At 42.3% G+C, this 18,991-nt stretch overlaps 1 protein-coding gene across 3 annotated transcripts in view; it reads left to right on the top strand.

Moving 5' to 3' along the window:
- The window catches only part of ATP5C1 (ATP synthase, H+ transporting, mitochondrial F1 complex, gamma polypeptide 1), a 16,939-nt gene extending 4,737 nt beyond the window's left edge, over nucleotides 1-12,202 (top strand). Inside the window, exons 2-10 of one of the 3 annotated variants that reach the window (XM_010853140.1) lie at nucleotides 2,272-2,306; nucleotides 2,805-2,936; nucleotides 5,963-6,167; nucleotides 6,742-6,885; nucleotides 7,006-7,070; nucleotides 8,072-8,227; nucleotides 8,624-8,720; nucleotides 11,038-11,074; nucleotides 11,703-12,202. In XM_010853140.1, coding sequence (XP_010851442.1) covers nucleotides 2,272-2,306; nucleotides 2,805-2,936; nucleotides 5,963-6,167; nucleotides 6,742-6,885; nucleotides 7,006-7,070; nucleotides 8,072-8,227; nucleotides 8,624-8,720; nucleotides 11,038-11,044 — 841 coding nt within the window. In that variant the 3' untranslated portion in view covers nucleotides 11,045-11,074; nucleotides 11,703-12,202. Of the gene's footprint in view, nucleotides 1-2,271; nucleotides 2,307-2,804; nucleotides 2,937-5,962; nucleotides 6,168-6,741; nucleotides 6,886-7,005; nucleotides 7,071-8,071; nucleotides 8,228-8,623; nucleotides 8,725-11,037; nucleotides 11,075-11,702 lie in introns of those variants that run through there. The other 2 variants (XM_010853142.1, XM_010853143.1) reach the window with 2 other exon arrangements.
- Nucleotides 12,203-18,991: the final 6,789 nt, after the last annotated feature.

Genomic DNA, 18,991 nt, shown 5'->3' with positions numbered 1-18,991 from the left:
ATGCTTTCTAAGGCCCACTTGACTTCGCATTCTAGGATGTCTGGCTCTAGGTCAGTGATCACACCATCGTGATTATCTGGGTTGTGATGCTCTTTTTTGTACAGTTCTTCTGTGTATTCTTGCCATCTCTTCTTAATATCTTCTGCTTCTGTTAGGTCCATAAAATTTCTGTCCTTTATCGAGCCCATCTTTGCATGAAATGTTCCTCAGCATTATACGCTCCTTAAAATTCTTCCAAGCTGTCTGCAGTGAATCTCGCAGACCCCATTCTGTACTGGCTCCTTCGGTTTTTCTCACACTGCCATGTGATCATAGGAGATCATGGCAGTCCACTATCTGTGCAATTTGCCCTCCATTGTACTGGGTAGGCTTCCAGTTTCTTGGATAATCTCCCGACGATTTCTCAGGACATGAGAATTTTCTGGGACACACAGCTGATTCAGAACTTCCTTTATCTTCTCATTTGCAAAAACTATATTCAGTAGAGCAAGCTCTCCCTAAAGAGAGCGCAGATCAGCTCTTTTTATTTTGTTTTTCTATTTTAATTTTTTTTTTTTTTTTGCGTCAACCATCATGTCTGTTGATAGTTACAAATCTGTCTCTAATCTCAAAATACCTCGTATTTTCCACAGACCCGGATCACATTTCCACCTGGTCCCATAGTACAATATCGCATTCAAAACTCATTATCACAAGTGAGAATCCCCCCTACCTAGCTTTTCTGTCTTGGTTAAATGACAACACTGTCCACTCAGGTCATTAAGTTAGAAACTTTGGGTCCGCTTGGTCTCAGATCTAGGCTCCCGTTGCTTTGCCAGCCTCTCAGTCCAGGTTCTTGCCTTCTCTTGTCTGGAAACTGCAAGCAGCTGCCCCTGTGGCTTCTGTGTCATCAAGATTCAGTATCATTCTGTGCTTTTCCTTGCCATCTGAGGTACTTTACTGAACAACTAAAGTTTCATCATTTCCCCACTACCTATAAAATAATATTTAAACTTACTAACGCAGGCCATGTCTCCAGCTTCAAAACTGCATACAGTTCCTTGGAATGCCCTAAGGCCCTCCTTTATGTACAATGTATGCTGCTGCTAAGTCACTTCAGTTGTGTCCGACTCTGTGCGACCCCATAGACGGCAGCCCACCAGGCTCCCCCGTCCCTGGGATTCTCCATGCAAGATGTATAGATTCCTCAGTTCTTCCTTGGCGCTTTCCAGGCCAACAGGTGCTTGATGGATTTAAGAGCTGAAAGATGATGTATGTTTGATAACATGTTGTATTCACCAGTAAGGGGAAGAGCCTCTCATTTTTATCTTTAACTGTTACTATTTTTGACTTTTATGTGTTAGCACTTTAAAGACTAGAAAAATATTTAATGTAAAATTTATGTAAATCTTAAGTTTGCATGAATCTTGTTTATGAGATAATAGTATGCTTATTGGGAGAAGGCAGTGGCACCCCACTCCAGTACTCTTGCCTGGAAGATCCCATGGACGGAGGAGCCTGGTAGGCTGCAGTCCATGGGGTCGGTAAGAGTCGGACATGACTGAACGACTTCACTTTGACTTTTCACTTTCATGCATTGGAGAAGGAAATGGCAATCCACTCCAGTGTTCTTGCCTGGAGAATCCCAGGGACGGGGGAGCCAGGTGGGCTGCCATCTCTGGGGTCGCACAGAGTCGGACACGACTGAAGCGACTTAGCAGCAGCAGCAGTATGCTTATTGTGGTCAGAGACCAAGTCCTGGAGCAGAGTATCTGCTCCATAAAAGCTCACTGGATTGAGTTGGAACAGTTAAGAATTGGTTTTTAAATTCTACTTTGACACATGTGGTCATGTTAGAATGTATGATTGACCCTAAAGTGTTATGTTATTTATTGGTGAAATGAGGAAGTCAGGAGCTTGCTTGGGAACTGAACAATCGTTTTTAGAAGTGGCTGACCTTGAGTTTAAGAATAACTGGATAGCCTGACAAGGGGAAGGACTTGTCTGTCATGGAAACAATATAGGCTAAGACATGGAGTCGGAAATAGAGCCTGTGTGAATGCCATGTGACCTCAGTGGAAGCTTTATGTTAGGGCAACTAGAAACAGACCTTTCAAACAGGGCTTGATATCCGTATTAGGGGTTTATATATATCCATATATATTCAGAGTCTTACTATTTGATAGATTGTTTCTTTATGGGCCACTCTTTAAGTCCATATATTAACTTTGGAAGTTTCTGGAGCTTTTTCCCAAAAAACTAAAAAAACTTTTTTGCTGTCTTTATTTTCAGGATCCAAGTTCGAAATATGGCAACTTTGAAAGATAGTAAGTACTTTATCTCAATATGCGGATTAAGAAAAACTAAATTTTGCCCAATACAAATACTTCTGAAAGTGTGCTGCGTTAGCGCATTTACGCACTTGGTTAAAATGGACAGTGAATGTGTGTCGTGTGTCTGTGGCATTGGAAAAGCCGCTGTGAGGTAACACATGGTGGCTGTGCTTCTGTTGTCTGTGGAACGATGATGATTAGGAAAACTGTACTCTGTGTGGTGTGTGAGATGTTATGGGGCTTGTTTTTGGTTGAAAGCCACTTTCAATGCCATTTAATGTTTTACATGCATAATTTACTGTTATATTGCCGTTTTTGCTTGTCCAGATAGCACAAGGTCTGACTTACTGGTACTCTACTGTTAACTGTAATATGAAGCCTAGTTTGGTCTAACTGCTAGTTATTCTACCTTGCAGTTTAGGAAAATATTCCCATAAATTCACAAATGAAGTCATAATTCCTTTATCTTAACACAGCACTTCTGTTTTTCAGTTACCAGGCGACTAAAATCAATCAAAAACATCCAGAAGATTACCAAGTCTATGAAAATGGTAGCAGCAGCGAAATACGCCCGAGCTGAGAGGGAGCTAAAACCGGCCCGAGTGTATGGAGTGGGGTCCTTGGGTAAGAGGGGCGTGCAGTCAGATTACAAAGACCTTTTAAGCTAGAGATCGCGGTCCTGAGCACTTATAGGCACTCGAGGTCATGGCAGCCCTGTGCAGGCGGGCACTGTTGGAGCCCCAGCTTTGCAGAGGAGAAAACCCAAGTCCAGTACAGTCGTGACTTTACCTGCGTGACTTGGCATCCGAGCCTGTCTCTGTTCATCACTGTATGTGTTCACCTCCCTTTTAAAGTATTCTGAAAGATTGTTCCTAGATTATTAAATATGCCATCAAAAGAACATGGGGTTTAGTGCATCGGACTCAGATGCTTGATTTTATCCTGTTACAATGTGATGTGATCTTTTAGGACTGCAGGTTGGGATGGGGGTACCCTGCAGTGGAATTTGACTCAACAGTCATGGGTATGACTGAGTATATGGACAGAGTGTTGAAAGAGCAGCTGTAAAGGAGGAAAAAAGATATATCTGTATTATCTGTATTAATCTGTTAGAAATTAACTTTCTGCAGGAGTTTTCTTGTGTTCATATTTCTTGAGCATGCATTCATACTGCTACCGAAAGTTTTGTATGAGAAAATGATAGCGTTCCATGCTTCAGTTGAAATGACTCATTGCTTTGAAAATGCCATACTGGGACCTCCCTGGCAGTCCGGTGGTTAAGACTTCACCTTCTGTGCAAGGGGTGCACGTTCAGTCCCTGGTCAGGGAGCTTAGATCCCATATGCCTCATGGCCAAGAAACCAAAACATTGGACAGAAACAGTATTGTAACAAAATCAATAAAGACTTTTAAAAATAAAAATACTGTATTTAGTTTCACTTAGCAGTATAGGAGAGACTTGTTCCGTTAGGTTTTAGCCATCTTTAACAACACCAGCTGTTTGCTCTTATGAGTCCTGTTCTCTGCTGGGCTTAATGAAGAAATTGACTTGCATATCTGATTAGAATATTTGTGGTATAATATTAAAAAATCTTTTTTTTTAAATTTTATTTTATTTTTAAACTTTACAATATTGTATTGGTTTTGCCAAATATCAAAATGAATCTGCCACAGGTATACATGTGTTCCCCATCCTGAACCCCCCTTCCTCCTCCCTCCCCATACCATCCCTCTGGGTCGTTCAGTGCACCAGCCCCAAGCATCCAGTATCGTGCATCGAACCGGACTGGCGACTCGTTTCATACATGATATTATACATGTTTCAATGCCATCCTCCCAAATCTTCCCACGCACTCCCTCTCCCACAGAGTCCATAAGACTGTTCTATACATCAGTGTCTCTTTTGCTGTCTCGTATACAGGGTTATTGTTACCATCCTTCTAAATTCCATATATATGCGTTAGTATACTGTATTGGTGTTTTTCTTTCTGGCTTACTTCACTCTGTATAATAGGCTCCAGTTTCATCCACCTCATTAGAACTGATTCAAATGTATTCTTTTTAATGGCTGAGTAATACTCCATTGTGTATATGTACCACAGCTTTCTTATCCATTCATCTGCTGATGGACATCTAGGTTGCTTCCATGTCCTGGCTATTATAAACAGTGCTGTGATGAACATTGGGGTACACGTGTCTCTTTCCCTTCTGGTTTCCTCAGTGTGTATGCCCAGCAGTGGGATTGCTGGATCATAAGGCAGTTCTGTTTCCAGTTTTTTAAGGAATCTCCACACTGTTCTCCATAGTGGCTGTACTAGTTTGCATTCCCACCAACAGTGTAAGAGGGTTCCTTTTTCTCCACACCCTCTCCAGCATTTATTGCTTGTAGACTTTCGGATCGCAGCCATTCTGACTGGCGTGAAATGGTACCTCATAGTGGTTTTGATTTGCATTTCTCTGATAATGAGTGATGTTGAGCATCTTTTCATGTGTTTGTTAGCCATCTGTATGTCTTCTTTGGAGAAATGTCTATTTAGTTCTTTGGCCCATTTTTTGATTGAGTCATTAAAAATTCAAGTCAAGGCTGCCAGTCAACTTCTAAGTCCTTCAAACTGAAAAAATATTAACTGCTGGATATTAAATGGCTAATCTTTAAAATATTTAAGAACTTTAAATAGGAATTTTATTTTTTATGCTGTACAATATAAAAGATAAAAAGAAACTCAAAAGGAATATTCTCTTCACTTCCCTGAACTTTAGAGTTGAGTATGTACCTTTCTCCACCTTTTATGGAGGATTCTCAGGTATTGAAATTTGAGAGTCCTGCTCTAACTGAAGAAGGGTAATAGAAATTTCGTTGAAGTGGGGGCATGTGGCAGCCATGAGGATGCAGTTTCCAACTAGAGAGACAGCTGCTGAAACCATCCTGTGTTTGCACCTGAGACATGCTTCCCACGAGCTCCTCCTGACAGATGGGGTGCTCAGGCTGCATGTTCTGTGGAGACCTGGGGCTCCCTGGCAGCCTTGCTGAGCTTTCCCTCGACTGCTCTGCAGGCCAGGAAGCTGCTTCCTCACCTTTCTTCCCACTGGTCAGACAGGCATCGCAGTGTGATGGCTCTTCTGACCTCCTTCCTGTGTCTTCTCTCAGGCATTTTCCCAGTAAAATCCATGTGTATTGAACCCTATTTGAATCCCTCTTGGCTTCTGCTTCGAAGATCAGACCAACCAAGTGAGGCTGTAAAAGTAACACCCAAAGTAAAATGGCATCCATTATTTTAATGTCAATAGTTTTCATAAAAGCTCGCTGTGCAGATATATGAACAGTTCAGTAAATACTCCCTGCTTTCTTGGTTGTACTCTGAAGATTTTAATTATTTAAAAATTTGGTAAGTCTAGACAAGTTGTCGCTTCTCTAAGTCTGGCCTCTTTTCAAGCTCTGTGATTGTACTAGTGATTTCTTTTAGTCAGTACTTAGATAACTTTGTGTCTAGAGACCTCTTAACAGAGATTTAGACCTTTATGGTTTTCAACCTCTTTGTAAATGAAATAAGTGCAAAAATACTTGATAAGTAAAGGCATCATTTTGTGAATTAGGGGTTATTGCTGTATTTAGTGTAATTACACCTTTTTTTTTTTTTTTTTTTTTGAAGCTCTGTATGAAAAGGCTGATATTAAGACTCCTGAAGACAAAAAGAAGCACCTCATCATCGGTGTGTCCTCGGACCGAGGACTCTGTGGTGCTATTCACTCCTCGGTTGCTAAACAGATGAAAAGCGAGGCGGCCAACCTTGCAGCAGCTGGGAAAGAAGTTAAGATTATTGGAGTTGGTGATAAAATCAGGAGTATACTTCACAGGTAATATAAATACATATTGTTTATGTAGAAGGCTGCAGGCGTGAGTAAAGGGCATTTTCTTTGATAGTTGATTTAAGCAAGGTGTCTTTTTGGTTGCCATTTTATACACACGGAGAAGCTTTGTTTTGTTTCAAGTTTTGTTCCAGGATATCTTAGAATGTGTAGATTTCCCTTGTTTCTTACTTGTCATTTGCTTCTCCTTCTTCCAAACCATAAATGGAGTACAATAGGAGTGTCAGAAGCTAAGGGCTTTTTTTTTTTTTTTTTGTAATGAGGACTCTGAGGAGTTGTCATGGCCTGGAAATGCCAGAAATGAATAACAGTTAATTAGAATTGGCAGGAGAGGAGTAAAGGCAGAGAGAGAGATAAGGCGAGAAAAGCTGATTGTGAGTCCTCAGTTCTGGGCAGGCTCTGAAGGATGGGTGATCATAATAACGTAGGGGGTACCTTATAATTCAGTGAACACCGCGTTCTCCACTCAAAATACACTTGATTCATAGAGTATTTTTGCCTTGTTCCCTGCGCAGAAGTATTCCACTCAGCTGTTACAGATGATCTCTTCGTTTTCTCATAGGACTCATTCTGACCAGTTTCTGGTGACATTCAAAGAAGTGGGGAGGAGGCCCCCTACCTTTGGGGATGCATCAGTCATTGCCCTTGAGCTGTTAAATTCTGGATACGAATTTGATGAAGGGTCTATCATCTTTAACCGATTCAGGCAAGAAAAATGTTGGAATCCAAGCTTTTTTATGTTCAGATTTTTTTCAGTTGAGTAAATGTCTCCTTAATAGTGTGAAATTATAATCTTGGAATTTACATTAGTTTTTGCCATTTCTAGGTCTGTCATCTCCTACAAGACAGAAGAAAAGCCCATCTTTTCCCTTGACACCATTTCAAGTGCTGGTAAGTATATTTTGTATGACAAGTATTTTTCCTATGAAACGAGAGATTTGCAGATTGAGGAAAACAGTATTTGTCAGGGTGGCTTTTTTTTCAGCAGTAACAAAAATGTTGAGTTGTTTCTATCACCATCTATTAGGAGCTTCCATGAAACCATAAAACATTCATTGTATAAATAAATATCCATTGGGGGCCAACATTATATATGAAAGTCATCATTGCTCAGTGAAGCATTCTGGAAATAATACTCAGGAACCAATTTCATTTTCCTCTCCTATATATTATATTTCTTTTATTCTAAGAGGTACACTTTTTAATGTCTCTAAAATTGAGGTGCTTCTACCAGTCAGTAACACATCATTTTTAATTGGCTGTGTTACTTTATTTCTTCATGGTATATAAAATAGGAGTTACATGATCCTCTGCATCTTAAGTCAACGAAATGCAGCCCTGTCTCATTTTACCCTAATGAAGACTTTTTGAATGCGATGCTAAATTTCTGCTGCCTAATTGCTGAAATGCAGAGCAGCCTCTAACTCTCTGACTCATATTCTCAGAAAAACTTTCCCTCCCTCATTGTCTTGACACTGTCAAATTTCTCCAATAACCACATGGTTGAGTTGGGATTTTTATATCACAGTATACAAGTCTCATTTCTCTCCTTAATTTCTCTATTGAAAAACACGGTCCCGGACTGTGCTGGCTTAGTCCAGGGCACTCTGCTAGATGCTCTCCAGAGGCTTTATACCCCTGAAATGTAGGGCTGTTACTTTAAATGTCAGCCTCTTGAGTTTTATGAAGTTAAGCATTTCAAGTAGAATACCAAGTGCTTTGTTTACACATCATGTTTTACTGAAAATCTGCTATAATCTATAGTATGAAAATAGATGATGAAGCTTTTAGAACTGTGTCTTTTAACCAGTCTCACATTGACTTCTCTGTGATTATAAAGGATTTTTGCACCAGGAAGCTTCTTGATTAAACCAGTCTTTGCATTTCAACAGAGAGCATGAGTATCTACGATGACATTGATGCTGATGTGCTGCGGAACTACCAGGAATACAGCCTGGCCAACATCATCTACTACTCCCTGAAGGAATCTACCACGAGTGAACAGAGCGCCAGGATGACGGCCATGGACAACGCCAGCAAGAATGCTTGTAAGCGCTCGGCACAAGGGCTTCCCTTTGCTGAGGCTGCATGGAGGCCCTCGCTCATATCAAAGGGTGTTAGCAATTCTGGAAGAGGAGCAGGAGAGCTGGGGTCTGGTCCTGGGCTCTGCCACTGATCCTGTGAGGATAGAAAAGTTATATTCTTCTCCTTAAAGGAAGTAACGTCTTACTTGGTAGGAAGTAAGTGTGCAAGTACTTTAATTCTTGGAAGATACAAAAAAAAAATATCTCCATAACATTTTTCAAGAGGCCAGTTCTACTACCTGAAAAGAGACAGAATCTTATTTTTGAATTAAACAACTTACGTCTCATGAATGAGTTAGTAAGCAAGGTATTCTTTTCTGGTTTTAGATCTTGTTGTCTAATCTTCTGTTTTGTTTGTAGCTGAAATGATTGACAAATTGACTCTGACATTCAATCGCACCCGCCAAGCTGTTATCACCAAGGAGCTGATAGAAATCATCTCTGGTGCTGCGGCTCTGTAAGTAACTGAGCGTTGCCTTCAGCATTCTTGTCTCGTAGTGCCTGCTCGTTTATCCTTGGCTCATTTATGTCCCCTTCTCCCCTCGCATTTTTTGGTCTGTTACAGCAAAAAAATGATCCATTGCTTAATCTTGTTTGCTTACTCTTAGAATATAAAGATTTGATGAAAATGAGATCTCTAGAGTATTTTTGATTGTTTCAGCTGAAACATTCAGGCTTAGTTTATGAGTTACTGGTTTTCGGTTTGTTTTTTTTTTTAATCTGTAAATTATTGAATGGTGGTAGGGTAAGGAAGTTTTTAAGTAAGTTTTCTGTATCAGTACTGTCCTTCGATAGTTCTTAAAATACCGCTTTCCTCAAGAAAATGTCTTGGTTGTTTAGCTAGATGTTAATGTTTGTAACCAGGGTTGCAGTAATGGGAAATCTATAAAAAATGATTACGTTGAACACCCATTACATGCCTCATATAGTGCTAAAGGGTGGGATCCTTTGTCCCAAGGCGTTTACATCCTAATAGGATAAGAAAATGTAGACAATTGTAGACAATTGTGCCGAAAGATAAAATGTGTGTTAAGTAATCTTTGACTCATTCTCACCTCCTGCTAGTTGGTCACCACGTTCTCTAAATCTTACCTTCTTCTAAATATCCCTTGACTTTCTCCCCTTTATGCCCTCTGAACGCATCTTTGTCATTTCTCTCCCAAATTAGGAAATATATTTTTTAAGTGGCACATGCTTTTTCCTGAAATGTCATTCTTTTTTTCCCCTGCACCCTTAATCCTCCACCTGACTGACTTCTGTTTGTCCTTCATAACGGAACTGGGGGACTCCTTTCCCCCAGAAAACCCTCCTTTGTGGTGTGAGTGGGGCTATTTCCCGTGTTTCCCTCCATCACAGCACTTACACCATTTTATTAGGAACTGCCCTTAGGTTGTCTGTGTCCTGTGGCTTGAGAGGGGCCATGTCTCATTCACTTTTGTAGCTTCATCACCTGGCATGCACTTCCTTAGTAAATATTTGTGGAGTGAATGAATGGTGAGCCATGAGTGTATTAAGAACTGGAATTTTAGAAGAGACAGAAATAACACTTTGCTGAATATATGAGTACGTGGGTCCAGGTTTAAGACTCGGGGAAAGGTTCATTGCTAAGGTGACATAGAAGTTGGTCCTTTTTGTCTCTGGAGGATGGAAATGGGCAGGATTCCAGAGACACACACAAATTGGTTGAGACCATTCTGTCAGTGTTGGTTGGCTCCATCAGCTCTGCTGTCCTAAACAGCCTTCCTTCTCTTATTTTGCTTTCAAGCCTGCGTTTGAACCATCTGTCTTCCTGGTCACTCCTGCTCTGTTAGCATCAGCATCCAGGCAGTGATGAGTGGTCCTGCCACTTGCCAGCTTGACAGAGACAGTTAAGATGCTCTCCCTGCAACACAGTTGTTTTCTATGACATGCGAGCTAGGATGGGGTTAAGCAGGTGTATTATTCGTGTCCTCCTTGCTGTACATTCTACTGCTTCTCTGGTGGCGAGTGTGCCGAGGCCTGGGGGAAAGAACTGCACTCTGAAGGTCTGGGAGCTGTGAGATGCAGAGAGCCAGGGGAAAGAGGAATGGATGCTCAGAATAAATGGAGGCTACAGCCTCTGCAGAGTGGAGGACCCAGCTCTTGATTAGGAATATGGGGACCTGACTGAAAGTAGCAAATGCAGAGAAATGAGAAGGAGATTGGGACATGAAGAATGAGACTTTTAATAACAGTTCAAATAACTGGAAATTGACTATTCAGTTTTCAGTTTCTAGAAAGGCAGGCTAAATCCTTTATTAAAGGTTAGCTATGCAAACCTTAATAATCCTCATGATGGATTATTTATATGAAATGAACTTGCATGCTCTGTAACCTATCAGCTCTTCTGCTTAAAGGCTAGTATTTAATACAAACACATTTCGCTATTTGGTAATAAAAGGCATGAGTAAACCATACTTGAGGTGCCAAATGTTAGTTGCTAGCTTAAATTAAAAAAAAAAAAAATTATATACTACTTATAACAAAGTTGTGGTTTAAAGTATGCTTTCATAGTCCTGCCTACTTGCATGAACATGGTTTTATTACTTTAACCAGATTCAGGTCTGTAATGTTTCCTAACAATTAGTGACTCTGTTTCAAGGAACTCTTTTGGTAAGTATTTATGTGATATACTCAAGGTAGTGAATGAGGAAATGGGCTTTTCTAGTTGGAAATTGTACATGATTAACCAGCATGGATTGCTTCCTGACCTGCTTGTTTTCTGTTTGTGTTTTCCTTCTAATATAATAACCCAGGGACTAATGAAAATCAAGTTTCATCCTCAGACAAGAGGTAAAGTGGTAATATTTCACACCTTCCCCCCATCCCATCAGAAAACAAACCCAGTCAGAGAGAATTCAAACTAATTCAGCAACAGGGAAACTGATTTCTTGGGAGATGAGACTGGCCGGCCATTAGGGCAGCAGTCAGATTGTGGGAGCACAGGGCTGATGCTAGGGGTCTTTTTTTTTCCTTCTTAAATATATTAAACTACAAGGATAAAGAATCAGCATTCCTTTGCAGTACTAAAAACAGGCTGGTGAAGAACAGTGGTTCTCAGACTTCCTGGTCTCAGAACCCCTTGAAGTCTGACTTCGCAAAAGATAGCTCAGTCCTCTCCAGTTCTCTATTCATTCTGTTCTGACATTGCAGGTCATGTAGGTTCTGGAAAACTCCACCATGTACTCTTGAGAATGAGAATAAAACAGGCAAGCAGCATTGTTATAGAAATTAGTTTTGCCCTCACAGACCCCATGAAAAAGTCCCTAGACCAAAACTTGAGAACCATTAGTGTATAGAGTAACAGCTTATTATGTAGAGTCAGTTCAAGTCCCACTTTAGATACATATTATCTCTTGATATATTTAATTTCCAAGAAAAAAAAATTGTTTTTTATTTGTTGTATACTTTTATTTTTCAGGTAAAGAAGAATTCAGCAAGCTGATTTTGTTTTTAGCTTACTGCTGTCCTTGTCAGAAGAATTTATTGGTCCATTGTTCAGATTACTAAAGACAGCAAGATATTTGTAAATTATCTTACAATAAATGACTCAACATAAAATCACTGCTTTTTTGTTTTACTATTATTATATAAGAACAACCATTTTCAAACTGAGATCTTACAACACTTCAAAATATTAACATACTTGTATTAAAATTTCTTAGTAAGAAGCTAATTGAAGAGGCTCTTGCGATTTTTTGGTTTCTTAACAGCCATGGAAAGCCTGGCTTCTGAGGGGTCACAGAGTGGAAGGAAGAGGTGCCAGCCACAACCCCAACGCAGGCCTCCCTGCCTGTCACCCTCAGAAGACCACCAGCGCAAGGCAACAGTGCCATGTCTGAGTCATTCACTACTGTATAGAGGGTGGAGAATTCCAGGGACATACTGACTCTAAATAAATGTTTAAATCTTTTCCAAGGACTGAGAACCATTTCAGTAGGATATTCACTTCACATTCACATTTAGATAGCCATTAACTTTGGGCACCTGAGCTATTCTACAGAACGAGCTGGCCCTGCCAAAATGTTGGGATTTTTTTTTTCCTATTTAAGAGGATTTAGGGCTATAGTCCATGGGGTTGCAAAGAGTCAGACATGACTGAGTGACTAACACTTAACTTTTTTAGGGGTTTTTTTATTGCAAAAGTAATACAGGAATTACAAAAGACTACATAACTATAAAAAATATATATAAAGCCTATCATCAACACTTTATATTACTCTTTTAAAACCATTAAGAAGGTTGCCAGAGGAAGGTAAACTGAACAGAATCTCAGTGTCATTTTCTGGCTTCCCTGAAATGATTTAAGAGCCATTTTGATTTCTGAGTTTTTGTGACACTTGTTTTCCTCTGAAAACTTAGGTCTCTACCTGCGTTGCTCTGAAATGTTGCCACGATGATTGTTAATAAGCATCTTTGGGCAAGTCTCTGCACATGTGGATGAATACTTCTGTGTACTTAATTGATCAGTGACTCAGACTATGTATTGGGTTGGCCAAAAAAGTTCATTTGGGTTTTTCCATAAGCTCTTAACATGGAGCATAAACTTTGGGGCAAATTGGGTTAGAATCCTAGTTCAGCCCTTACCAGCTGTGTGACCTTGGGTGAGTTAATCTTTCAGTTTTATCATCTATAAAATGATTAAAATAGGACTTTATAGGGTTGTTATGAGGACTACATGAATCAGTATTTGCAAAATACTTAGAATCTGACGTGGGATGAGTGCTGTAGCTGTTTAAATGTTACCCAATACACTTAAGTTATCATCATGTTTACTGATCTTCTATGTGTTGCTGCTGCTGCATTGCTTAAGTTGTGTCCGACTCTGTGTGACCCCATAGACGGCAGCCCACCAGGCATCCCGTCCCTGGGATTCTCCAGGCAAGAACACGAAGTGAGTTGCCATTTCCTTCTCCAATGCATGAAAGTGAAAAGTGAAAGTGAAGTCGCTCAGTCGTGTCCGACTCTAGTGACCCCATGGACTGCAGCCTACCAGGCTCCTCTGTCCATGGGATTTTCTAGGCAAAAGTACTGGAGTGGGGTGCCATTGCCTTCTCTGCTTCTGTGTGTTAGCACTCTTAAATTCTGAAGATACGATAATTATGCTCCTCTATAGGAGCTTACAGTCTGGTGCAAAGACATAATAAAAATGTAAGCCTTTTGGGTATAGTGAAAGTGTTTGTCACTCAGTCGTGTCCAACTCTCTGCAACCCCATGGACTATAGCCTGCCAGGCTCCTCTGTCCATGGAATTCTCCAGGCAAGAATACTGGAGTGGGTTGCCATTCCCTTTTCCAGGGGATCTTCCCAACCTAGGAATTAAACCCAGGTCTCCTTCATTGCAGGCAGATTCTTTACCATCTGAGGCACCAGGTAAAAAAACCCCCAATGAGGAGGACTTGTCTGGCAATCCAGAGGTTAAGACCTACATGGTTCCACTGCAGGGGACCAGGGTTCCATACCTGGTTGGAGAAATAAGATCCCATATGTCCCATGGCAAAAAAAAATAATACATATATATATATATATAATTTTAAAAAGTCTTGACAATCGGAATTTATTAAAATTATCGAAATACTGAGGGAAGACATTTGCAATACAAATAAAATTTGAATATAGTTGTATTTTTTTAAACATCCACAAATCAGACAAAATCCACTTTTAAAAAAATGAGTTGAAAAAGCTCAGTTTACAGTAACTTAGATGAATGTCCAGGGAATTATGGTGGGAATTCTGAAAGGTTATACACTCTCTGATTCCATGTATGTAGCATTTTTTTATATGACAAACTTTAGAAGTGGAGAATAGACTAGTGGTTGTCAGAGATTAGAGACAGCGGAGCAACAGGAAGGCTGGGATGGGTATCAAAGGGCAGTGAGGAAGATCCTTGTGTTAGACAAAAGTCTGGACATCCTATTAAGATAACTGTCCTGGACTTTGCAAAAAAGTAAACATCATGAAAGACCAAACAAAAAACCAACAAGCAGAAGACAAACAACTGGTGGGATTGGCCTTACCAAGAAAGGAAAATGAATTTGCTGGTGGGCCAGTGGTTAGGACTCCAGTGGCTTTCACTGCCTTGGAACTGGGTTTGATCCCTGCTTGGGACAGACTAACCTGTAAGGTGCTTGGCACGACAAAAAAAACAAAACAAAACTAAGTGCAATGAATGAGTCTTGAATAGGTCAGAGATTTAAAAAAAAAAAAAAGCTATAAAAGACATTTGGGAACAATGGTAAAATTTAAGAATGCTACTTCACATTGGGTCAGGTGACTGTATCAATCTTGTGTTTGCTGTATGTGATAGTTTGGATGGTGGGGTAATGGAAGTTGAGATACACTTCAAGGATCCCCCCTTCAGCTGGACTGAAGGAAGTATTCTCTTAGCTTCCGAGAATTCTGGCAGCACACAACCCTCAGCTGACAAAGTTCATTGGAACTGCCTCAGCTGGAGACTACCTTGCCCACGGTCATGGCTCCACTCCTGGGCAGCCCACACCCATGGCCTGATCACCGTGGGAGTAAAGCCGTGCCCCCTTGCCTGAGCTCAGGACAGTTCTAAAGCTCTCTGTGGGGTTTGCTGAGGTCTTTCCTGAGGATGGGCTGCAGCTCAGCATCTCCCTCCCCAGCTGGACTCCTTCCCTTCATCCAGGGAGTGATCTCAAGAGCACCTCTTCGCTAGTCTCCATCTCAGACCCTGCTTCTGAGATCTGTCTCAGAACACACCTTGGGGGCGGGTCTGACTTGGGACCCTGCTCACGGGAAGGGTTTGAGGGAGCAGATGCTAGGACAGGACTTGGGAGCTGGCTCAGCCCCTCGGCCACCACAAAGACTGCTTTGGGAGTGGTAGATGGAACACACAGCCCCAGGCACGAGGTGGATCCCGAACGTGCGGGTTCGTACAACCCCCACGCTGGTTCCCTGGCTTCTGGGTAAGAACTATGGCAGTGGGAAGGCAGAGGACAAATTTTTCAGACTGGTTAAACTGACTTAACGGCTTCCCTGATAGCTCAGTTGGTAAAGAATCTGCCTGCAATGCAGGAGACTTCAGTTTGATTCCTGGGTTGAGAAAATCTGCTGGAGAAGGGGTAGGCTACTCACTCCAGTATTCTCTGGCTTCCCTTGTGGTTCAGCTGGTAAAAGAATCAAGCTGGAATGTGGGAGACCTGGGTTTGATCCCTGGGTTGGGAAGATCCCCTGGAGAAGGGAAAGGCTACGGACTCCAGTATTCTGGCCTGGAGAATTCCATGGACTATACAGTCCATGGGGTTGCTAAGAGTCGGACATGACTGAACTTTCACTTCCACTGGGGGTCGGGGGAGGCAGAAGTCAGTGGTACACTTAAAGACTTAAAGAAGTTGGTGTATGTGCACACTCAGTTGCTCAGTTGTGTCCAACTCTGCCATCGCTCGGACAGTAGCCTGCCAGGCTCCTCTGTCCATGGCATTTCCTAGGCAAAAATACAGAAGTGGGTTGCCATTTCCTTCTCCAGGAAGGAAATTCAATCCCAACCCAGGGATTGAATCTGTGTCTCCTTTATCGGCAGGTGGGTTCTTTATCACTGAGCCACCCGGGAAGCTCAGGGGTTGGGGCAAAATAGGGGAAAGGGATTCAGGGGGACAAACTGCCAGTATGAAATAAAACACAAAGATATAATACAAAGCACAGAGAATGCAGCCAATATTTTACAATAACTGATGCCCAATGTGATGGTGTTATAAGGTGGGGACTTTGGGAAGGTCAGGAGAGGGTAGCCCTCATTAATGAGATTAATGCTGTAATAAAAGAGATTCAACAGAGCTCCCCGGCTCCTCCCACCTTGTGAGGATACAACCTGAAAATTCTGTGCCCCAGGAGAGGGCCCTCCCTCACCAGACAATACTGATCTCAGATTTCCAGCCTCCAGAACTGTGAGAAATAAATGTTGATAAATAACCCAGTCTGAGTTACAGCAGCCAGAAGGGACTAATACAGTATAGGCTATCTTAATGCACTGCCCACTCCCCTGAAGGACTGAAGGCTTCCGTGTTCCCTGGAATTGTCTCATATCATATGCTCTCCTCAGGTAATGATTTGCTAAAATGGGAATATAAAGGTCCAGCCCCTTTGTTCCAACTCAGGACAGAGGTGAAGGGTCAATCCCGAGTTAGAGCTCCCTATGGGATTGCTGGAGGTCCCTCTGAAAAGTGCATTGGAAACCCCTTTCCTTGTATAGGTGTAGACCCTAGGAGCACTCGATAAGCCTGCAGGTCAATCTCCACCTCAGAACTGGAGAACTGAATCCATGACACGGTTACGGAGGGGAATGTCCTTCTCTGGGGAGATACATGCTGGAGTATTTCTGGGTTAAATGTCAAGATGTTTGCAATTGATTTTCAAACTATTCTGAAAAAAAAAAAGTTCTATATGGATGGATGTATATAGTAAATGTGGCAAAATATTTACAATTGGTGAATCTAGGTGATGTGTGTACGTGTGTTTGTACTTCTGTTTCAATGTTTCTGTAGGTTTGAAAACACACAGAGAGGCGATATAAGAGATGTAAAAGGAATTTCCAGAAGTATTAACAGAACAGAAGAGAGTAGGGTGTCATGAGATCTAAGAGTTTCAAAATGAAGATGAGTGTTCAACATTATCAAATGGCTACAAAATGGTCAAGCAAGGATAGGACTGAAGTGTCCCAGAGATTTAGCACCCAGAAGGTCCTTGATAATCTTGGGGATAGAACTGTCAGTGGAGAAAAACAAAGGCAGCCTGCCACCTACTAAATTGTTCATTGTCTGCAGCTTGTCATTCAGCTGCAGTATCATATTTTCCATTCTGTTGGTTTACTGGGACTTAAAAAAAATTGAATATTATGTTCAAAGTTCTGGAATGGTCCCTATAAGAAGGTAGAGTCATGGAGCAACTTACAATTTATTGGAGAGGCACATTAAGTCAAATACTAAATGCACTGTGATGGGTACAAGAACGAGGGACACAGCATAGAGGAGGGGAGGGGAGGAAGGAACACTCCAGAAGCTTTTAGAAGAAAACAGCAAAAACGGGTCAAGACCGAGTAGGTGAGTCAATACAGCCTGGCTTCTTATAGGCTGAATCTAACTTAAATGTAGGATTAGTTTGGCTTGCAAATGTATTCCCAGGATTTCCCTGGTGGCATGTACAGTGAATAAGAATTTGCCTGCCAATGCAGGGGACAGAGGTTTGATCCCTGGTTCAGGAAGATTCCAGATGCCAAAAAGCAACTGAGCCCATGAGGACAACTACTGAGCCCACTCTCTGGAGCCCTAGAGTCACAACTACCGAAGCCAGTGCACCTAGAGCCTGTGTCTGCAACAAGAGAAGCCACCTCAACGAGAAGCCCACACACCACAATCAAGACCCAGCTCAGCCAAATAAATAAATAGAATAACACAATTTTTTAAATGTATTCTCAATAGTTAAAAATATTGATCGAGCTACTGATCACAAAACCCCAATTTCCTGCAGCTCCTTAAGATCTGGTAGCCCTTACCTGGAGCAGGGAATCTAGGGCAGGCAACAGTTCTTCATACACCCAGCTGGATTTTAGGACTTTCACCTCTGTAGGCAACTGAGTCCTCTCTTCTTTTGACAGATCCTAGACGCTGGTGAGAAGACAATGGCACCCCACTCCAGTACTCTTGCCTGGAAAATCCCATGGATGGAGGAGCCTGGTAGGCTGCAGTCCATGGGTCGCTAAGAGTCGGACACGACGGACCGACTTCACTTTCACTTTTCACTTTCATGCATTGGAGAAGGAAATGGCAACTCACTCCAGTGTTCTTGCCTGGAGAATCCCAGGGACGGGGGAAGCTGGTGGGCTGCCGTCTATGGGGTCGCACAGAGTCGGACACGACTGAAGCGACTTAGCAGCTGCAGCAGACGCTGGTGAAGGGAACACTGGCAAACTCTCGCCCAGCAGCATGCCACCCGTTTTTGTAAATAACATTTTATTGGAACCAGGGCTGCGATTTGAAAGAGGTGACCCGAGACAGGAAAGGGGCAGGGTAGTAGCTCGGATTTTTAAATAACTGTGATAAAATACTAGTAATTTTCATTACGCTTTTTGCTGTCCCCTTAAATTGAATCCGGTGGTCAGCGCCACACAGGCCACACCTTACATCCCGCCCTATTGTGAAGAGTTGCCAATGACACGATTAACAGCTTGGACCTGATTTAATCTATACACTGGTAAACAGATCTTTTTTTTTTTTTTTTTTAGCAGAGGCTTGATTAGATCCGCGACTGGAAGTTTCCACGCCCCTAAAGCCCACCCTTGCACTCACAGCCTCTCGGGTTCTTACTTCTCTCTAACACCCACATCCTGGCTCCTTCTTCGGGCCCTGAACCACTGACGGTGCCCTCCCCGGTCCCCTCCGATCGAGTACCCCAGGAGGCCCCAGGCACCTGCCTCCTCTGGCGCATCCCTCACCTGCGCCCAGCGCCGCCGTTTCCTGCATCCTTCCAGGCCCGAGAGTCAACACCGGGACCATCGCTCTGCTACAACGGGGCGGAGCTTCCGCATCGGCCCGCTCCGCACTCGGCTAGTGCTGCCTCGCCCCGGCGACCATCCAGCGGGAGGCGGAGCAAGCCCAAAATGGCGGCTCTCAGGCTGGCGCGCTCCGTGCTGCTCAGGCTTTGAGGTGGTCGCCGGGGGTCGGGGGGGGACGATTTCCCCGCCGCGGAGGCC

Source organism: Bison bison, unplaced genomic scaffold (assembly GCF_000754665.1).
Source record: "Bison bison bison isolate TAMUID 2011002044 unplaced genomic scaffold, Bison_UMD1.0 scf7180017864323, whole genome shotgun sequence".
Lineage (NCBI taxonomy): Eukaryota > Metazoa > Chordata > Mammalia > Artiodactyla > Bovidae > Bison > Bison bison.
Note: the sequence above shows the minus strand (reverse complement) of the source record. Positions and strands in the feature narration are given on the sequence as shown.